This window comes from Bos javanicus, chromosome 3 (genome assembly GCF_032452875.1).
Source record: "Bos javanicus breed banteng chromosome 3, ARS-OSU_banteng_1.0, whole genome shotgun sequence".
Lineage (NCBI taxonomy): Eukaryota > Metazoa > Chordata > Mammalia > Artiodactyla > Bovidae > Bos > Bos javanicus.
Window position 1 is genome coordinate 119,851,681 of NC_083870.1, and position 21,755 is coordinate 119,873,435.

At 54.5% G+C, this 21,755-nt stretch overlaps 1 protein-coding gene across 9 annotated transcripts in view; it reads right to left on the minus strand.

The window, feature by feature from the left end:
* The window catches only part of ANKMY1 (ankyrin repeat and MYND domain containing 1), a 55,503-nt gene that overhangs the window by 13,282 nt on the left and 20,466 nt on the right, over positions 1–21,755 (minus strand). For 5 of the 9 annotated variants that reach the window (XM_061412846.1, XM_061412845.1, XM_061412847.1 and 2 more), the window contains 5 exons: positions 19,163–19,294; positions 15,786–15,899; positions 15,288–15,453; positions 8,581–8,656; positions 7,639–7,799 (listed from right to left, as the gene is read on the minus strand). In XM_061412846.1, the coding sequence (XP_061268830.1) occupies positions 7,639–7,799; positions 8,581–8,656; positions 15,288–15,453; positions 15,786–15,899; positions 19,163–19,294 (649 nt within the window). The other 4 variants (XM_061412848.1, XM_061412844.1, XM_061412851.1 and 1 more) reach the window with 4 other exon arrangements.

Consider the following 21,755-nt stretch of genomic DNA (forward strand, 5'->3'; position numbering starts at 1 on the left):
TGAGTCAGTTCTTCACATCAGGTGGACAGAGTATTGGAGTTTCAGCTTCAGCGTCAGTCCTTCCAATGAATATTCATGACTGATTTCCTTTAGGATGGACTGGCTGGATCTCCTTGCTGTCCAAGGGACTCTAAAGAGTCTTCTCCAACACCACAGTTCAAAAGCATCAATTCTTTGGCACTCAGCTTTCTTTATGGTCCAACTCTCACATGCATACGTGACTACTGGAAAAACCATACCTTTGACTAGACAGACCTCTGTCAGCAAAGTAATGTCTCTGCTTTTTAATATGCTGTCTAGGTTGGTCATAACTTTTCTTCCAAGGAGGAAGTCTTTTAATTTCACGGCTGCAGTCACCATCTGCAGTGATTCTGGAGCCCAAAAACACAGTCTCTCACCGTTTCCACTGTTTGCCCATCTATTTGCCATGAACTGATGGGACCAGATGCCATGATCTTAGTTTTCTGAATGTTGAAATTTAAGCCAACTTTTTCACTCTCACTTTCATCAAGAACTTCAGTTCTTCTTCACTTTCTGCTATAAATGTGGTGTCATCTGCATATCTAAGGTTATTGATATTTCTCCTGGAAATCTAGATTCCAGCTTGTGTTTCATCCAGTCCAGCATTTCTCATGATATACTCTGCATATAAGTTAAATAAGCAGGGTGACAATATACAGCTTTGACGTACTCCTTTTCCTATTTGGAACCAGTCTGTTGTTCCATGTCCAGTTCTAACTGTTGCTTCCTGACCTGCATACAGGTTTCTCAGGAGGCAGCTCAGGTGGTCTGGTATTCCCACCTCTTTAAGAACTTTCCACAGTTTGTTGTGATCCACACAGTCAAAGGCTTTGGCAGAGTCAATAAAGCAGAAGTAGATGTTTTTCTGGAACTCTCTTGCTTTTTTGATGATCCAGCAGATGTTGGCAATTTGACCTCTGGTTCCTCTGCCTTTTCTAAATCCAGCTTGAATATCTGGAAGTTCACAGTTCATGTACTGTTGAAGCCTGGCTTGGAGAACTTTGAGCATTACTTTGCTAGCGTGTGCTGCTGCTGCTGCTGCTAAGTTGCTTTGGTCGTGTCCGACTCTGTGCGACCCCATAGACGGCGGCCCACCAGGCTCCTCCATCCCTGGGATTCTCCAGGCAAGAACATTGGAGTGGGTTGCCATTTCCTTCTCCATTGCTAGCGTGTGAGATGAGTGCAATTGTGCGGTAGTTTGAGCATTCTTTGGCATTGCCTTTCTTTGGGATTGGAATGAAAACTGACCTTTTCCAGTCCTGTGGCCACTGCTGAGTTTTCCATATTTGCTGGCATATTGAGTGCAACACTTTCACAGCATCATCTTTTAGGATCTGAAATAGCTCAAGTGGAATTCCATGACCTCCACTAGCTTTGTTCGTAGTGATGCTTTCTAAGGCCCACTTGACTTCACTCTCCAGGATATCTGGCTCTAGGTGAGTGATCACACCATCATGATTATCTGAGTCATGAAGATCTTTTTTGTATAGTTCTTCTGTGTATTCTTGCCACCTCTTCTTAATATCTTCTGCTTCTGTTTGGTCCATACCATTTCTGTCCTTTATCGAGCCCATCTTTGCATGAAATATTCCCTTAGTATCTCTAATTTTCTTGAAGAGATCTCTAGTCTTTCCCATTCTATTGTTTTTCTCTATTTCTTTGTATTGATCACTTTTGCTTCTTTTCATAGCTATTTAAGGCCTCCTCAGACAATCATTTTGCCTTTTAGCATCTCCTTTTCTTGGGGATAGTCTTTATCCCTGTCTCCTGTACAATGTCACGAACCTCTGTCCATAGTTCTTCAGGCACTCTGTCTATCAGATCTAGTCCCTTAAATCTATTTCTCACGTCCACTGTATAATTGTAAGGGATTTGATTTAGGTCATACCTGAATGGTCTAGTGGTTTTCCCTACTTTCTTCAATTTAAGTCCAAATTTGGCAATAAGGAGTTCATGATCTGAGCTACAGTCAGCTCCCAGTCTTTTTTTTTTTTTTTTTTTTTTGCTGAATGTATAGAGCTTCTCCATCTTTGGCTGCAAAGAATATAATCAATCTGATTTCACTGTTGACCATCTGGTGATGTCCATGTGTAGAGCCTTCTCTTGTGTTGTTGGAAGAGGGTGTTTGCTATGACCAGTGCATTCTCTTGGCAAAACTCTATTAGCCTTTGCCCTGCTTCATTCTGTACTCCAAGGCCAAATTTGCCTGTTACTCCAGGTATCTCTTGACTTCCTACTTTTGCATTCCATTCCCCTATAATAAAAATCTTTTTGGGGTGTTAGTTCTAGAAGGTCTTGTAGGTCTTCATAGAATCATTCAACTTCAGCTTCTTCAGCATTACTGGTTGGGGCATAGGCTTGGATTACTGTGATATTGAATGGTTTGCCTTGGAAACAAACAGATCATTCTGTCACTTTTGAGATTACATCCAAGTACTGCATTTCAGACTCTTTTGTTGACTATGATGGCTACTCCATTTCTTCTAAGGGATTCTTGCCCACAGTAGTAGATATAATGGTCATCTGAGTTAAATTGAACCATTCCAGTCCATTTTAGTTTGCTGATTCCTAAAATGTCAGTGTTCACTCTTGCCATCTGCTGTTTGACCACTTCCAATTTGCCTTGATTCATGGACCTGACATTCCAGGTTTCCTGTGCAGTATTGCTCTTTACAGCATCAGATTTTACTTCCATCACCAGTCACATCCACAACTGGGTGTTGTTTTTGCATTGGCACCATCTCTTCATTCTTTCTGGAGTTGTTTCTCCACTGATCTCACAGCCATTGGAGGGACTGTGAGGAGATACCCCATATCCAAGGGCACAGCAGAAGCCACAGAGATAGTAGGAGGGAAGCCGTGTTTGGAGTCATCCCCATACCTGCCAGAGACGCTTACAGGGCTCCAACATACCTTGTGCACACGAGGACCCAGAGAGCCCACAGATACTGAGTCAGATCTGTCTTTGGGTGTCTCCTGCGGAGGTATGGGTCAGCATGGCCTGCTTGCAGTGGTAGGGGCTCTAGGTACCGCACACTTGGTGTGACATAAGCCCTCTTGGAGGAGGTTGCCATTAACTCCACCATGGAGCTGCCAGAACTTAGTCAGGAAAGGGGAAACAGACTCCTGGAGGGCACAAACAGAACCTTGTTCGCACCAGGACCCAGGAGAAAGGAGCAGTGACCCCACAGGAGGCTGACTCAGACTTGCCGTGAGTGTTCAGGAGTCTTCGGCAGCGGCGTGGGTCGGCGGTGGCCTGCTGCAGGGCCGGGGGCGCTGAGGGCAGCAGTGCATCATGGGACCTTTGAAGGAGGTCACCATTATCCTCATCACTTCCACCATAGTTTGGCCTCAGGTCAAATAACAGGGAGGGAACACAGCTCCACCCTTCAACAGAAAATTGGATTAAAGACTTACTGAGCGTGGCCCCGTCAATCGGAACAAGACCCAGATTCCCCCTCAGTCAGTCTCTCCCATCAGGAAGCTTCCATAAGCCTCTCATCCTTCTCCATCAGAGGGCAGACAGGATGAAAACCACCATCACAGAAAACGAACCAATCTGACCACATGGACCACAGCCTTGTCTGTCTAAATGAAATTATGAACCATGCCATGTGGGGCCACCCAAGACGGACGGGCCATGGTGGACAGTTCTGACAAAACGTGGTCCACTTCAGCACTCTTGCCTTGTGAACCCCATGAACAGTATGAAAAGGCAAAAAGGTAGGACCCTGAAAGATGAACTCCCCAGGTCAGTAGGTGCCCAACATGCCACTGGAGAAGAGTGGAGAAATAACTCCAGAAAGAATAGAAAGTTACAGGTAAGCAGGTGAAAACCACAGTGTAAGAAAATCGTTTGTAGAATCTGGGCGCAGTCTCGTACAGTCTCATCCAGGGTTGCTTCCTAAGCATGCTAGCAAACTGGGCCCTCAAGGACAGGATGGATGGAGTGGACCGCAGAGTAGACACTTCCACATGGCCAAGTTCAACCGGGAGAAGGCCCTTCCCGTGGCAGCCGGAGGCGGGGTGGGGTGTGCTTTAGGGAGTCCTCACGAGTCAGGGAGAGCAAACCTCCCCAGGAGAAGCAGGCAAGAGGAAAAACAAATGCAGAATCGACGTGTGGAAGTGAGCTGTGAGCTGAGGCGTGCGGCACCCCAGGGACTGGACAGGCCGACACCACCAGAGCCCAGGGCTGGCAGGGCGGGGGAGGGACACGACCAATGACCTCCAGAGGGTGAGCCCTGGACGCAGAACAAAGGTGTGAAGAGCTAATCCCCGTGAATTTAGACAAAGTGGAAAACGGGCCAACAGCGTGCGTGCAGCGGCCTTGCACACGTGGACGGTGAGCCTCCAGGCCCATCAAAGGCGTGTCGGGCAGACGTGCTGGGGTTCCTGTGTGGGAGCGACAGCACCCCACAGGGCGCTAGGATGGCAAGCTGAGGCTCAAAGTGAACCTTTCTTTTGATGGGTGGATGGACAGATGGAGTGCATGGAAAAGCACACGTGTGTGCATGGAGTGCTGGAGGACATGTGTGCACGTGTGCACAGATTAAAATCTAAACACGTTCGGGGCATTATCCTTGAGTAGACTGGGATGCTTTATGCTGAGTTCATCTTGCACAACCAGAATGAAGACTGTCTTCATTTGGGGAAAATGATGTTGCAGATAAATAGCACAGAAAGATGTTCAGGGCCTAGACTACAATATGACCATGCTCCCGCTTTAGATGTGCATCTGTGTGCGTGTTGTGCACACGCATTACATATGATGTCTTCTGTTCAGTCGCTAAGTCATGTCAGACTCTTTGAAACCCATGGACTGCAGCACACCAGGCCTCCTTGTCCATCACCAACTCCTGGAGTTTGCTCAGACTCATGTCCATTGAGTCGGTGATGCCATCAACCATCTCATCCTCTGTCGTCCCCTTCTCCTCCTGACCTCAATCTTTCCCAGCATCAGGGTCTTTTCAAATGAGTCAGCTCTTCACATCAGGTGGCCAAAGTATTGGAGTTTCAGCTTCAACATCAGTCCTTCCAATGAACACCCAGGACTGATCTCCTTTAGGATAGACTGGCTTGGGGACTCTCAAGAGTCCTTTCCAACAGCACAGTTCAAAAGCATCAATTCTTCAGCACTCAGCGTTCTTCATGGTCCAACTCTCACATCCATACGTGACTACTGGGAAAACCATAGCTTTGACTGTACAGACCTTTGTCAGCAAAGTGATGTGTCTGCCTTTTAATATGTTGTCTAGGTTTGTCATAGCTTTTCTTCCAGGCATCTTTTAGCTTCATGGCTGCAGTCACCATCCACCGTGACTTTGGAGCCCAAGAAAATAAAGTCTGTCACTGTTCCCACTGGTGTCTATATAGACTCTCAGATGAAATTGGAAGCACACACACCAGTGTCGACCATGGTAATTTCCAGGTGCTGGGATAACTTATTTCCCATTTCTTACTTTTGTGTATACATGTTCTGTAACTTGTAAGAAGTCATCGTTAGGAAGGTTTCCTTCTGGCAGATGTACCAGGAAGGTGCTCCACAGCCACGTTATGTGTCCCAGGGTGGCTTGCAGCCAGAACTGGCTGAGGCAGGTCCAGAGGCCCACCAGCAGCCTCCACGGGGAGCCCCTCTGCACAGCTAGCCCAGCTCCAGGGCGACGGCCAGGCCCTCTCCTCTGCCCAGCTGCCTTCCTCAGCCCTGCCGGGAGCAGCAGATGGGACGGCCCCCAGCGAACTTCCCTCGGGGAAGGAGGGAGCCCCACGAGGGAGCCCGGCCCTCGACAAGACACCCTGGAAATCACGTCAAACCAGCACGGCTGCAGACACCGCCCTGACCAGCGAAAAGCCTTCTGGGTTGGGGTCCTCCCCTGCTGGGCTGCAACCCCCGCCCCCGACCTCCTCTACCACCTGCTCACCCCGCCCCCCACCATTCTGCTCTCAGCAGCAAGCCCCTCCCTGGAGTACCTCCCACCTTCCTGCTAGAAGATGGGGTCCCCGGCCCTCACACCTCACCACCCCTCCTCCTGCCCCTCCATGGGGGCAGACGCGCCACCCGGGACCCCCATTCTTGGTTCACGGTCACCCTCTAGTTTCCCCCTCCATCTCAACTGGGGGTGATTCCCACATCCACCAGCCCCCCTAGAACAGCCCTGGCAAAGCAGATGTTCAGTAAATGCACGTGGAAGAAACGGATGCCCTGGCCACTAGTGGGCATCCTGGAGCCCGTGGGCAGGAACGGGAGGTGCCACCCCACCTCCTGTGAGCTGTGATGAGCCCAGACATCCCCACCTCCCGGCAGCACCTCCAGAGCACACTCCAGTCCTGATGTGCACACACTGCCCTCCTCTCCGACAGACAGCCGAGGCCAGGGGGCCAACGAGACCAGATGCAGAGCCCCTGGCCTGGGTAGGGCTGCATGCATGCCTGCTGTGGCTTCAGTCATGCTGAGTCTTTGGGGTCCCATGGACTGTCGCCCACCGGGCTCCTCTGTCCCTGGGGTTCTCCAGGCAAGAACACTGGAGTGGGCTGCCATGCTCGCCTCCAGGGGATCTTCCCCACCCAGGGATCAAACCTGCGTCTCTTATGTGTCCTGCACTGGCAGGCGGGTTCTTTTACCACCAGAGCCACCTGGGAAGCCAGGTCAGGGTGGAGAGGGTTAAAACCCCTCCAGCGGGGCTGCTTTATTTCAGGGTCAGTGAGCAGAACCCCTGCCCTAGAGTCCTCAGGGCCAGCAGCCCAGAGGCGGCCCCACAGGCGGGTGCCAGCAGAGGGGACCGGCAGCCCAGCCTGCCTGGCCGCAGAGCCCAGCGCTGCTTCTTCACTGAGATCCGTCCACCCTCAAGGACTCCTCCTCCTGCTGCTCCCCTGGATAAGAAACTGGCAGGGAGCGGGGAGCCTGGAGGTGAGGGACCGGGATGTCCCCGAGGAGCCCACATGCCCGCACAGGACAGTGGCAGCTGCTGGAAGCACCGCCCAGAGCAGTCTCTGCTCTTGGGCCTCCCCTCTTTCCACCACAGCAGGGGTACCCGGAGCCCAGGGCCCGACGTGGGGTGAGCGCTGCACAGGCACGCTCTGCTCAGAGCTCACACGTGTGCGGGATACACGGTGAGAACCAGGTAACTGCTCCTCAGAGATGAGGCCTCTGTCCTGCAGCCCCTGAGGTGAGGGCGCTGTGGCCAGATCCAGGGTGCCCCCCACAGCAGTCTGTTACTAAAAGACCCATTTCATAGAGTGGGAAATGGAGGGGATGCTCCAGGGGCACGGGCCCAAGGGCAGGGGTCCGTCCAGCCTTCACTGGAGCCGAGGACAGGGTCTAAGAAAGAACAGGGCATCCCTGCTTCCCCCCACCCCGACCCCAACAGGGCCCAGGCTGCCTAGCCATGTCCCAGGGGACAGTTCTGCACAGCGCCCCACCCACCAGCGGCCTCACCGTAGCAGCAGGGCCAGGGAAAGTCATCGCCCTCAGCCCCGGGCTCTCCTCCCTACGTGCCTCCCTGTCCCCACACAGCCCCCTCCCGAGGAATTCCACAAAGTGGCTTGAACTGGGGAGATTTCGGGGCATGACCGGGGTCACCCTGCCAGCCCTGCAGCAGCCCAGCCACCACCTGGACTCACCGATGGCCATGAGGGCATTGCAGTCCTTCTTGTGGAAGTCGGACCAGGCCTTGGTCTTGCAGTACTTGCTGCAGGTCAGGATCCCATAGCAGCGGGTGCACGGTGCCAGGCGCACCCCGATGGAGCGGCCGCACTGGTAGCAGAACTTGAAGAAGGGAATCCTGCAAGGGAGCGGGCAGGCAGTCAGGGGGCACCCGGCACGTGTGCCTGAGGCCCAGGGGCCTTCCCTGGGACCCGCCACGTCCCGCGCTCAGAGCGGCCGGCTTGTGAGCCCTGGTCTAAGCATGTCCAGCCCAGTGCTACCAAGAACAGGAAACAAACCCCCACCCTGTGCTGGCCAACCCGAGCGGGCAGAAAATGACACCCCCCTACTCGGAGACCCTCACGTCATCACCATGGCAAGGGGGTGGAAGGAGTCTGCAGTGGGGGAGCCAGTTCTGGGCGGGCCTGCAGGGGGCATGGGGCAGTGAGCTGGGTGCATGCCCTTCCCCCTCCTGCCCACCCACCCCCACCCTGCCCACCAGGGTTTCCTGGGCAGAAACTATCTGGGATGCCCATGGGGATAACACAGCACTGGGCATCCAGAGACTGCCCCCAACAGCAGGGACGGGGCAGAGCTGAGGCCCAAGGGGGCCAGCAGCGGAGGGGCAGGGAGGGTGTCGGGCGCAGGGCAGCACCTCCGCCTTGACAGGGGTGGGGGGCGTCTCCGAGCAGCAGAGCTGGGCTCACCCCCACTTAGCCACTCCCCCCGCCGGGGGCCATGGAACCCACCCAGAGCCACAGAGGCCAGTCCACAGGTGAGCCTGCAACCCCCCCACCCCCATCCTGGCTTGAGCCATGGCCCGCAGCAGAGCTGGGCCTCTCGGGAGCGACCCTGCCCCGGGCAGGGAGGTCGCAGCGGGCTCAGCAGCACCACCCAGCCGGGCAGCACCCAGCACTTACTGCTCCTGCTCCGGCAGGTCCTGCCCCTTGGGCATACCGCCCCTCCGCTTCAGCCGGAGGCAGGGGGCCAGCTCCGCTGCACCAAGAGAGACCCACGTCAGGCTCCATGGCCCCTGGTCGTGCCTGATGCCCACGTGTGGAGGGCGGCACTGTGCTGCCCGCCTCCACCACCCAGTGAGCCCCCTCCCTGGCCCTGCAAGGCCGGCGGGGTGGGCAGCACAGTGCTTGAGCGGCCCCCAGCAGGTCCGAGGGCGCAGAGCAGGGTGCGTCCGTGAGCTCTGCAAGCCTCCTGGCCGTCGGCCCCAGCTCCAGGTTCCCGACTCCACCTTTAATGGCCACGGGGCAGCACCAGGTTCCCTCTGGCCTTGGCCAGCTCACACGCCCCTCTGGTCTAGAGACCCTTGGCTCTGCTCTCTGGCCACTGGCGGCAGGACGCCCAGAGGGCTGGGGGACAGGAGAGCAGCGAGCCCCCCACAGTAATCAGCTGATGCTGAACCGCACCCTCTGCTTTCCCGTCCTTAGACAACGCATCAGTCCTCTCAGGGAAGGCCACGCATCCTCCACTCCCCCGGCACCCCTTATCACGAGGAGCCCCACAAAGAGACACCCGTTGGCCAGGAGAGTAGAGAATGTGGGAGACCCTCCTTCCTCGCTCCTCACGCCCCCCAGCCCCCAGGACCACTCCCCATGCCGTTGTGGGGGCCGGAAGCAGCTCTGTGAGTGACAGACTGGGCAGGGCCAACGTACCCTCCCGAACCAACTGGCACCAGAGTGACGCTTCTGGGGGAGCTGGCGATAAAGCAAGATGTAACTTTAACTCTCCTTTGCAAATCAGATGCCTTTCATTCATTTTTCTTGTCTAATTGCATAGTTTACAATTCTGGTACAGTGTTACACGGAAGGGGGGAGAGAACACGTTTCCGTCCTCTTCCCGACCTTGGGGTGAGCGTGTGCCCAGCCTCTCAACACTGACTTGATGTGTGCGGTGGGGGTTTTTTCTCAGGCGCCGTTCATCAGGTTAAAGCAATGCCCTTCTCTCCTTTGTTGTGTTTCATCATGAAAGGATGTTGGATTTTCTACATCAGTTTTCTGTTTTTACATCAATTGAATTTTTTCTTTCATTTTAATAGTGTAGTATATTGCATTGACAATTTTGTTGTTGTTAAAGCATCCTTGCATTTCTGGAGTAGATTCCACTCAGTCACGGTAGGCAGTTCTTTGGCACGATGCTGAGTTTGCTTTGCTGCTGTATGTGTATTTCTGGCCACAGTGTGCAGCATGGGGATCTTAGTTGCCCAACCAGGGATGGGCCTCGTGCCCCTGCCTTGGAAGCACAGAGACTTAGCCACTAGACTGTCAGGGAAGTCCCAGTTCATTAGTATTTTGTTGTAGATTTTTGCATTTATATTCATAAAGGATATTGGTCTTTAGTTTTCTTATAATGCTATTGTCTGGCTTTGGAATCAGTAATGAGGCTTCGTAAGTTAGGAAGTGTTCCTTTCTCTTTAATTTTCTCATGAAAAGGATTTGTGCTAATTCCATGTTAAATGTTTGGTATACTTTACCAGTGGAGCCATCTGTACCTGGGTTTCCCTTTGTTGGGAGGTTTTTTGTTACTTACGCAATCTTTTTAATTGTCATAAATCTGGGCAGATTTTTAATTACCTCTTTAATGAGTTGGGGTACATGCTATGTTTTCAGCAACTTGTCCGTTTCATCGGTGCTCCAACTCGTTGTCATAAAGTTGTTCATAGTATTCTCTCATAATTCTTTTCACTCCTAAATGTTTGGTAGTAATGTCTACTCTTTTAATTCTGCTTTTAGTAATTTGAGTCTTCATTTTTTTCCTGGTAAATCTAGCCAAATGTATCCGTTTTCCTGATTTTTTCAATGAACCATTTCCAAGGTTTATTGATTTTCTCTATTACTTTTCTATCCTCTATTTCTCTAATATTCTCTCTAAAAGACACACATACATTTATCTAGTGGCAAACTAGCTTACTTCAGGTTTAGTGAGCTCTCCTTTTGCAGGTGTTTTAGGGAGCACGATTAGGTTATTGATTGATATTTTCCTTTTAATATAAGCATTCATAGCTATACATTCCCTGCAATCACTGCTTTAGCTGCATTCCATGAGTTTTGATATGTTGCCTTCTTCTGCATTCATACCAAAGTACTTTCTAATTGCTTTTTTAATTTCTTCTTTGACCCCCTGGTTATTTAGAAGCATATTGTTTTATGTGATATCTCCAAATGTCTTCCTGTTATACTCATTTCTAATTCCATTCTGTTGTGGCCAGAGTACCTAATTTGCATTCTTTCTATGCCTATAAATGTATTAAGAGTTTGGGGGGGGGGTGTTCTTTTGACCGGGCACATGGTCTGCCCTGAACAACATCCCACATGCACTTGAGAAGAATATGCATCTGAAGCTTGGTGGTTATAGTGTCTGTAAATGCATTAGGTCTCGTGGTCCAATGTGTGTGTGTGTGTGTGTGTGTGTGTGTGTGTTCAGTCAACTGAGTCGTGCCCGACTCTTTGTGACCCCATGGACTGTAGCACGCCAGGATTCCCTGTCCTCTCTAGTCTAACAGTATTGCTCAATCTTCTTTTCTCTATGATTTTGTGCCTAGATTTTCTACAGATTATTGAACATCGGAAATTGACATCTCCAACCATTTTATTATTGAATTATTTATGTTGCATTTCACGTGTGTCTTTTCTGCTTTGTTTATTTGGGTGTCTGCTGGTAGATGTATATAGGTTTATAATTACTTTATCTCCCTGATTAACTGACTCTTTCATCATTTAAAAATGTCCCTCTTTATTGTCCGTAATATTTTTGCTTTAAAGTCCACTTTTAGGTGACATAAGTGTAGCTACTCCAGCCCTTCTCGTGGTTGTGATTTTCATGATGTAAGATTCTGTTTTCATTTTACTTCCAATCTCTTTGCATCACTGAGTCTAAAATATGTCTCCTGTGGGGAGCATGTAAATAGACTTTTCTTATTTTTATTCGTCTAACGGTTTCTGCCTCTTGACTGTATTATTCGGTCCACTCACACTTGGCGTTATCCCTGACATCGCTGGGTTTACTGGTTTCTGCCTCTTGACTGTATCATTCGGTCCACTCACACTTGGCGTTATCCCTGACACCGCTGGGTTTACTGGTTTCTGCCTCTTGACTGTATCATTCGGTCCACTCACACTGGGTGTTATCCCTGACACCGCTGGGTTTACTGGTTTCTGCCTCTTGACTGTATCATTCGGTCCACTCACACTGGGTGTTATCCCTGACACCGCTGGGTTTACTGGTTTCTGCCTCTTGACTGTATCATTTGGTCCACTCACACTTGGCGTTATCCCTGACACCGCTGGGTTTACGTTTGCTGTTTCACGTTTTGTTTTCTGCGTGTCTCGTATTTTCGTCCTTCTACTCCTCCTTTATTTACTTTTTTGCATTAAGTGAATACTTTTAAATGTAATGTTTAATTTCTTTAATTATTTTAAACTATACTTTTGTTATTTCCTTGAAAGTGAAAGTCACTCAGTAATCTGACTCTTTGCGACTCCATGGACCATACAGCTCATGGAATTCTCCAGGCCAGAATACTGGAGTGGGTAGCCGTTCCCTTCTCCAGGGGATCTTCCCAACCCAGGGATCGAACTCAGGTCTCCCACATTGCAGATGGATTCTTTACCACCTGAGCCACCAGGATTACAATAAATAAAATCCATACGTATATGCTTATAGTAATGTTTCTATAAAGTGGTTATATATAAATCATGCAAATTTCTTTTTAAACCTGTTAAGAAAACATGCATTTATTTTTTATTTTTACAATTAGCTCTGCCAGTGCTCTTTATGCACATGGGGGACTTGATTTCCATCTGGAGTTACGTGCTTTAGTACTTCCTGTAAAACAGGACTACGAGGGACAAATTCTCAAGGGTTCCTTCTTCAGGAATGCCTTTCTGTCACCTTCCTCCAGCTTCGCTGGATCTAGGATTCTCAGCTGAAGCTTACCGCTTTGAGCACTTGACTATGACATACCACTGCCTCCTGGCCTTCGTGGCTTCTGACAAGGGGCCAACTGCTGACTTCACTGGGGTCCCCTTGTGACGAATCATTCGGTCTCAGTATTTTAACTGTCGTGTGTCTGTGGGTGTCTGTGTTTATCCTATTGGGAGTTCATTAAGCTCTCTGGGTATATAGGTTGACAATTTTCAACAGATTTTGGGTGTTTTCATCACGGTATCTTCCACTACATGTCCTGCTCCCCTCTCTCCATTACGCCCATGTGGCTGTGCTCAGCGGTGCCCGCGTTTCACTGGGGACCTGCTCATTTCCCATCATCACGCCCTCTCTGGGGCTGACAGTCGTCATTTGTGTGGTGGGCGGTGTGCAGGTGACAGGGTAGGGGAGGTTTGTGTTTGAGTCGGGGGCAGGGGGGTGTTATGGACACACCTGTATCCTTCCAAGATTAATTTGCTGAAAGCCTAACCCCAACGCCACGAGACTTGGATGGGGGCTTTGGGGTGATGGGGCAGACCCCTCTGGTGGGATTAGTGCCCTGTAAAAAGAGGAAGTGCACGCTCTCCCTCCCGTGTCGAGGAGCCAGGAAGCAGCCCTCCCCAGAACCAGCCACGCCTGCTCCCGGAGCTCGGTCTCCAGCCTCCTGAACTGAGCAAACACCCGCTTGTTGTCTAGGCATCCCCCGCCCTGCTGAACTCAGGCCATGGTACCTTCACAGCCCCTGACCCGACAGGACAGGGAGGTCATGTGTGGGCACGCAGCTATGAGGTGGTCGGCGGCCACGAGCCGGTGTGAGGGTGAGTGGACGTGCGTGGCTGTGGGTGGGCTGGTGAGCGTGGGGGTGGGGAGGGTTATGATGGATGGTGGGTGTGTATGTGTAACAGGGTGCAAGGCGGTTCTGTGGGGAAGGATGGGATGAGTGTGCATGTGGGGAGGAATGGTGTGGGTATGTGGGGGGTGAGGGGGTTGGTTCCTGGGGGCTTGTGTGGGGGCTGGGCTGGGGTAGCAGGTGTGTGAGGACAGGGGTGTGAGGGGTGGTGGAGGTGAGCAGTTGGTAGGGATGTGTGTGAGCATGTAGGTGGGCATCTGGTTAGTAACTATTTGTGGGCTGGGGAACAGGGGTCTTATTTTGTGTGTGCAGGAAGTTTGGATATTGGGGTGTGTGTGCAACAGAGGTGGGTGAGGAGCTGAGGGTGCGCAGGTCTGTGGGGGATTTGGCAGGTTTACGTTAGTGTGTGAGTGTGTGTGCAGCAGTGAGGAGTGCTGTGTATGGAAGGTGGGCATCTCGAGGCTGTGGGGTGCAGACAGACAGTGTGTGGAAAGGTGGGTGGGTGTGGGCTTGGAGGTTGTGTGTGTATGGACGTGTGTGGATGGGGGCCTGGCAGGTGGGGGAGGTGGGGAGGCTGGTCCATGTGTGTGTGAGCACACGCATGGGTGGTGGACAGGGCGGCGACGTTGCTGGGGGGCTTAGGGGGTGGGGTACGTGTAAGGGAGTCGAGCAGGGCAGAGCATCGGGGTCCCCCCGCCCAGCTGCTCTCTGAGTGCCCCCGGCACCATTTCTGTCTCCCCATCACCTGCTGTGCGGGTTCCGGGCAGCGGACAGGAGCAGAGGTGTGGCTGAGGAGAGGCCACCAGTCCCGGCCTGCCACATAGGCAGCCGTGCCCCAGGCTCGCCGCTCGCCCTGCCCCACCCCCCTCTCCTGGAAGGCACAGCCCCTCCCCTGGGCCCATGGGCTTCCCCGGGAGTCCACTCTCTTTCACCAGCTGAGCCAGGAGACAAGCTCCTCGTCTGTGTGCCATGGGGTTCTGGATCCTTCGCCCACGCCCAAGGACCCGCCTGGCTCTCACTCAAGACTGCAGCTCAGGCTGGCTCTCCATGGGGCTAGAACACGCAGGGCCCTCGGGAGAGGGTGACCCAGGGCTTCACCCCTCGACCAGGCTGTCTACCAGCTCCACCCCCAGGGCGCAGCTCACCAAGCATACCGCAGGGCAGGGTTCCTCGCCCCCACCCCCAGCGCAGGCGTCGCCCCTCCTCAGGTGTCTTATCCCCCACCGTGGCAGCGGGGCCGGCAGGGGCTGGGGCCGGCTCGGACACTGGACAAAGGTGATGCTCCCAGACCTGTGATGGGGCCCCCCAGTTTCTCTCCCCAGGCTCACCTCCCCAGCCCGGGAACCCCCTTCTCAATTCCCCTTGCAGACATCCTTGGCAGAACATGTGAGGGCCAGGTGGACACTGGCCCAGCAGGCATGTCCCTTCCTGGCCCACCCCACACAGCCTCCTGGAGCCAGGCCTTCAGGGGATGCCCCACACAGCCTCCTGGAGCCAGGCTTCAGGGGATGCCCCACACAGCCTCCTGGAGCCAACCCTTCAGGGGATGCCCCACACAGCCTCCTGGAGCCAGGCCTTCAGGGGATGCCCCACACAGCCTCCTGGAGCCAGCCTTCAGGGGATGCCCCACACAGCCTCCTGGAGCCAGCCTTCAGGGGATGCAGCCCCTAGCAGAGGGCACCCATGCTCTTCCACGACGCATAAAGCCTGTCACACACACTCAGGCCAAGGGGGCCTCCGGGTCGGCTCTGAGCTGCCTGAGGAGCCCACTGCAGCTGCCCACCCCGCTGGCAGCCCACCACGCCCACGCCCCCACCCTGCCCGAGCGCCCGCCACACCCACCTCTCTTGCTCAGATGCAGCACCTTTGGGTCCCACTGGCACTCCTTGGCAAAGACAGCCTGCCGCAGCTGGAGGCCCATGTATTCCAGGAGCTTCTTCCGGGCCAGAAATGTCTCCCGCTCCGCGGGCATCAGCATGTGGAAGGGGCAGTGGGCTATCTTCCGGTCCTGCAACCCAGCGCCGGTCACCACCTCTGAGTGCGGCGGGGCACCTGGCCCCCAGTCCACAAGGGGGAGCAGGTCCAGCAGCCCTGGCCCACCGCCGACACGGGGGCACACTGTGGTCGCGGCGATGATTGTGAGGACAGACCGGGATAACGCTCAGAGAGCCGGCACACAGGCAGCCATGCTGGCAGCACACGCTTGGGGGCCCTGGATTTTCCCTTCTAGGAAGCCAGGGAGGACTTTGGTCAGAGGCACGAGGGACCTTTGGCCCGCCTTGCCCAAGAATTGCTAAAAGCCCCAGATCCACCCCATCGCCAGTGAGAGACCCAACCCACCTGGAAGAATCTGAAGTAGCCATAGTCAACAGCTGTGCCCACGGCCGTTTTGTCCCCCTGTGAAAGTGTCACAGGGTTCAGGATGTCCGCCCCGTAATTAATGAGCCGGTCAATCTGTGGAGAACAGAGCCCACGTCAAAGGCTCGCATTTGCCCCAGCCACCAGGGGGCTCTCACCCCCAGCAGGAGAGCAGGGCCACCCAGCTGGGCACCCTCCCAGGTGTGCGGAATGTCAGCAAGACAGACAAGACAGACGGACAAGACATTAGGGTGGTGTGTCCTCAGAGCGACCCTCAGAGCAAGGTCCTGGGGCGGCCCTCCCTGACCCAACCGCACCCCCAGGGCACCCTGCTGAGGTCTGGCCCCACTCCGCTAGTTGTAACTGGCAGGAGGGCAAACCCCGAGCCGGCCTGTTTGAGAGACTGGGACCTGGGCCCCTTGCTGCAGTGCTTGCACCTGGACAAACGTCTCCTTCGGAAACAAAACACAAAGAAACCAAATGGACTAAAAATAGCTGGGTGCAGGTGCAGTTGAGGCAGATTATGGACAAGATACAAAAAGACCAGAAACCCAGCTGCCGCTTCTAAAGAGCCAGGGGCAAAAGCAGGGTATGCGCACGAACCCTGCGCTCAACACCGCCGAAGGGCGGCAGACCACCTACGCCTCCAGACTGAGCCCTGGACACACCCCCATTCACCCCGTGTAGGAACAAGCTCACCCCGCCTCGGGATGAGCAAGGGAGCCCGTGACTCGTTCTCAGGTTCTGTACGTTAAAGATGCCAAAAGCCCTAGTCCGCACATGTTCACCATCCATCCAACCACCCGGGGCACTCAGTAAGACCACAGGTGCTGTGTGCCTGGTTGCAGAGACCAGCTATGTGTGTGTGTGTGAGTGTGTGGTGCTTGCACACGTATTCAGAGGCATGTGGATGTGTGTGCATGCATGTGTGTGGCTGCAGAGAGCAGCTATGTGAGTGTGTAGGGGTGGGTGCTTGCACATGTGTGCACAGGAATGTGGACATGTGTGTGTGGTTGCAGAGAGCAGCTATGTGAGTGTGTGGTTCATGCACACGTATGCACAGGTGTGTGGACATGTGTGTGCATGCATGTGTGTGTGGCTGCAGAGAGCAGCTATGTGAGTGTGGGGGGTGCTTGCACACATATGCACAGGCATGTGATGTGCCTGTGCATGCACATGTGTGTGCATTTGGACCCCTGGCACACCCCGAGGCAAGGTCCTCCGCTCCTGACGCAGCACCAACTGCATTCATAGCAAACAGCATTCAGAGGCGCCCACCCAGACCACGACAAGGAAGGATGCTGTGCTACACAGAGGTTCTTTGGTTTCACAGTTTCATCGAGAAATGCTGACAGAACCACAAACCACAAGGCTCGATGTGACAGACAAGAATCACGCTGTCATCTACAGGAAGTTCAGAAGTCACACTTGCCAAGCAGGCGTCAGCAGGGTCGTTATTTGGGGAGACACAAGGCGGCCTCAGTGACTCACCAGCCTCTTATCACTCAACCTTCCTTCTTCACAAACAAAAACCCTGGGTTCTGGGGGCACTGCCAGTGAAGCTTTGCTTCCAGCAGAGAAAGCACCCTGATCCAGGACACAGCTCCCCATCCCCCGCACAGGACACAGCTCCCCATCCCCCACTCAGGACACAGCTCCCCATCCCCCACCCAGGACACAGCTCCCCTATCCCCGCCCATGGCACAGCTCCCCCATCTCCCACCCAGGACACAGCTCCCCCATCCCCCACCCAGGACACAGCTCCCCCATCCCTCACTCAGGACACAGCTCCCCATCTCCCCCACAGGACACAGCTCCCCATCCCCCACTCGGTACACAGCTCCCCATCTCCCACCCAGGACACAGCTCCCCATCCCCCACTCAGGACACAGCTCCCCCATCCCCCCGCCATGGCACAGCTCCCCCATCTCCCACCCAGGACACAGCTCCCCAATCCCCTACTCAGGACACAGCTCCCCCATCCCCCACTGAGGATACAGCTCCCCCATCCCCCACCCAGGACACAACTCCCCATCCCCCACCCAGGACACAGCTCCCCATCCCCCACTCAGGACACAGCTCCCCCATCCCCCACCCAGGACACAGCTCCCCATCCCCCATCCCCCACTCAGGACACAGCTCCCCCATCCCCCATCCCCCACTCAGGACACAGCTCCCCCGTCCCCCCCCACCCGGGGCACAGCTCCCCATCCCCCACCCAGGACACAGCTCCCCATCCCCCACCCAGGACACAGCTCCCCCATCCCCCATCCCCCACTCAGAACACAGCTCCCCATCCCCCACTCAGGACACAGCTCTCCCATCCCCCCTCCACCTGGGGCACAGCTCCCCATCCCCCATCCCCCACTCAGAACACAGCTCCCCATCTCCCACTCAGGACACAGCTCCCCATCCCCTACCCAGGACACAGCTCCCCCATCCCCCATCCCCCACTCAGAACACAGCTCCCCATCCCCCACCCAGGACACAGCTCCCCATCCCCCACCCAGGACACAGCTCTGCATCCCCTACCCAGGACACAGCTCCCCCATCCCCCATCCCCCACTCAGAACACAGCTCCCCATCTCCCACTCAGGACACAGCTCCCCATCGCCTACCCAGGACACAGCTCCCCCATCCCCCATCCCCCACTCAGAACACAGCTCCCCATCCCCCACTCAGGACACAGCTCTCCCATCCCCCCTCCACCTGGGGCACAGCTCCCCATCCCCCATCCCCCACTCAGAACACAGCTCCCCATCTCCCACTCAGGACACAGCTCCCATCCCTACCCAGGACACAGCTCCCCCATCCCCATCCCCACTCAGAACACAGCCCCCATCCCCCACCCAGGACACAGCTCCCCATCCCCCACCCAGGACACAGCTCTGCATCCCCTACCCAGGACACAGCTCCCCCATCCCCCATCCCCCACTCAGGACACAGCTCTCCCATCCCCCCCAACCCGGGGCACAGCTCCCCATCCCCGCCGCCCCCCATACAGCTTCTGGATCCCTGCTCATCTGGTTCTGTCACTGAAAACTCTAGAGTCCTGCAGCCAGACCAAAGCCAAGCCCAATGTCTCTCAAGACAAACTAGGGACTCTTGTCTGGCCTTTTGAGTGGGCTTGCCACTGACATATTTTAGGTCTATAAACTATAAAAGGCAAGAATTGTTTGTACTTTCTCAAGTGTTTGGAACATCAAGTCTTGAACACAGAGCAAGAGCCCACGAAGCACCATGAAGCACCTTGCTGCAAGCAGGGCCAGACAGAGGGTCCAGTGCAGACCCCAGACCCTACCCGCCAGGCCTCCGCCTTTCTACCCTCCCGCCCCAGGGCCGGCCCCGCCCCGGCTCACCAGGGCCAGCCTGCTCTCCAGGCTCCTCTGGCTCTCATAGGTGATGTCACAGGCGACGCACAGGGCGCTGCCCAAGCCTTTGGTCAGAAGCATGTTGGGGTCAGCTCCGTAGGACAGCAGCTCCTTCACAATCTGGACACAGACAGGCCTGTCAGCACCCGCTGCGCTCCCTCCCGTTGAGCGGAGGAAGCGCCTGGAGCCAGGCCATGCGGGGCGGCTTCCCTGCTTCCCACCCCCAGGGGCCGCGGCTCAGATGGCGAGCCTGGGGCGGCCAAGCGGCTGCTCCCTAGTGAGGGCTCCCACTCCCCAGGGCAGCCCAGGTCCAGGGCTTCCTCAGAACAATATCCAGTTGCTCAGAAGTGGTCCCGGTGCCTCTCTGCTTTCCACCCGGGGACGCAGCCGGATCCTGCCGGGCCTCTCACCCCACAGGGTCAGGCACACGTCCTGCTGGTCCATGTCCCTGGGACCGGCCTGCCTCTACCCGGGGCAGCCAGTCACCGTGATCACCTGAGCACGTGCAGAGGAAGGGGCTCCCTTGCTCCCTGCTGCATCCCCAGTCGCTAGCCCAGGGGCCCCCGGGGAGCCCGGAGTCAGAGCAGCTGCTCCAGACACACGAGACACCGAGCTTGGCCCTCCGGGAGCTTCTGCGCCTGGGGTGAGGCTCTCCTCCAGGCTGCCTGTCCCCCACTCCAGGGCTGGTCATAGAGCAGGTGCCCGCGTGACCCGCTGAGTGAATGACTCGGTGCACAAGCCAAGGCAGGAGGCGGAGGGGCCAGCAGAAGGGACACGGGAGCCCCAGCCCCTCACCAACAATGGCTGCCTCAGGCCTCCCCGAAATGCCATCTCACCAGAGAGGCCCTCCCGCCACCCAGCTGAAGGAGCCCCCGTCATTCTCCTCCCCTCACCCATCATCACTTTCTTCATAAACTTACTGCCTGACACTGTCGCACACCGGACTGTGGTCCATCTGCCCCAACTAGAACGTATGATCCCTGACACTTCTGTTTTATTCAACACCTAATGCCTGGAATGGTGCCTGCCTGGTACATAGACCATGCTCAAAAAATAACAGCTAAATGAAAGGATGAATAGGTGGGTGGATTATAGATGGGTAGATATAAAGGAATACCAACAACCTCAGCTATGCAGACCACACTACCCTAATGGCAGAAAGCGAAGTGGGACTAAAGAGCCTCTTGATGAGGCTGAAAGAGGAGAATGAAAAAGCTGGCTTAAAACTCCACACTCAAAAAATGAAGATCACGGCATCTGGTCCCATCACTTTGTGGCAAATAGATGGGGAAAAAACGGAAACAGTGGCAGACTGTATTTTCTTGGGCTCCAAAATCTCTGTGGATGCTGACTGCAGCAATGAAATTAAAACACACTTGCTCCTTGGAAGAAAAGCTATGACAAAACTATACTGTGTATTAAAAAGCAGAGACATTACTTTGCCAACAAAGGTCCGTCTAGTCAAGGCTATGGTTTTTCCAGTGGTCACCTATGGATGTGAGAGTTGGACTACAAAGAAAGCTGAGCGCTGAAGAATTGATGCTTTTGAACTGTGGTGTTGGAGAAGACTCTTGAGAGTCCCTTGGACAGCAAGAAAATCCAACCAGTCCATCCTAAAGGAAATCAGTCCTGAATATTCATTGGAAGGACTGATGGTGAAGCTGAAACTCCAATACTTTGGCCACCTGATGTGAAGAGCTGACTCATTTGAAAAGACCCTGATGCTGGGAAAGACTGAGGGCAGGAGGAGAAGGGGACGACAGAGGATGAGATGGTTGGAGGGCATCACTGACTCAATGGACATGAGTTTGAGTGAGCTCTGGGAGTTGGTGATGGACAGGGAGGCCTAGCATGCTGCAGTCCATGGGGTTGCAAAGAGCTGGCTACGACTGAGCTACTGAACAAGACAGAAGGAGGGATGGATGATGAAGAATGGAGGGGTGGAGGGGTGGGTGGGCAGGTGGATGTGGAGGTGGATAAATGAATGGAAGGAAGGGAAAGTGCAGGACTGGGAGGATGGATGAGTGGGTGACCGAGTGGATGAGTGGATGACTGGGAGGATGGATGGACGGCTGACTGGGTGGACGAGTGGATGACTGGGAGTGTGGAGGGATGGATGGACTGCTGACTGGGAGGATGGGTGAGTGGATGACCAAGTGGATGAGTGGATGACCAAGTGGATGAGTGGATGACTGGGAGTGTGGAGGGATGGATGGACTGCTGACTGGGAGGATGGATGAGTGGGTGACCGAGTGGATGAGTGGATGACTGGGAGGATGGATGGACGGCTGACTGGGTGGACGAGTGGATGACTGGGAGTGTGGAGGGATGGATGGACTGCTGACTGGGTGAACGAGAGGATGACTGGGAGTGTGGAGGGATGGATGGACTGCTGACTGGGAGGATGGATGAGTGGATGACCAAGTGGATGAGTGGATGACCAAGTGGATGAGTGGATGACTGGGAGTGTGGAGGGATGGATGGACTGCTGACTGGGAGGATGGGTGAGTGGGTGACCAAGTGGATGAGTGGATGACCAAGTGGATGAGTGGATGACTGGGAGTGTGGAGGGATGGATGGA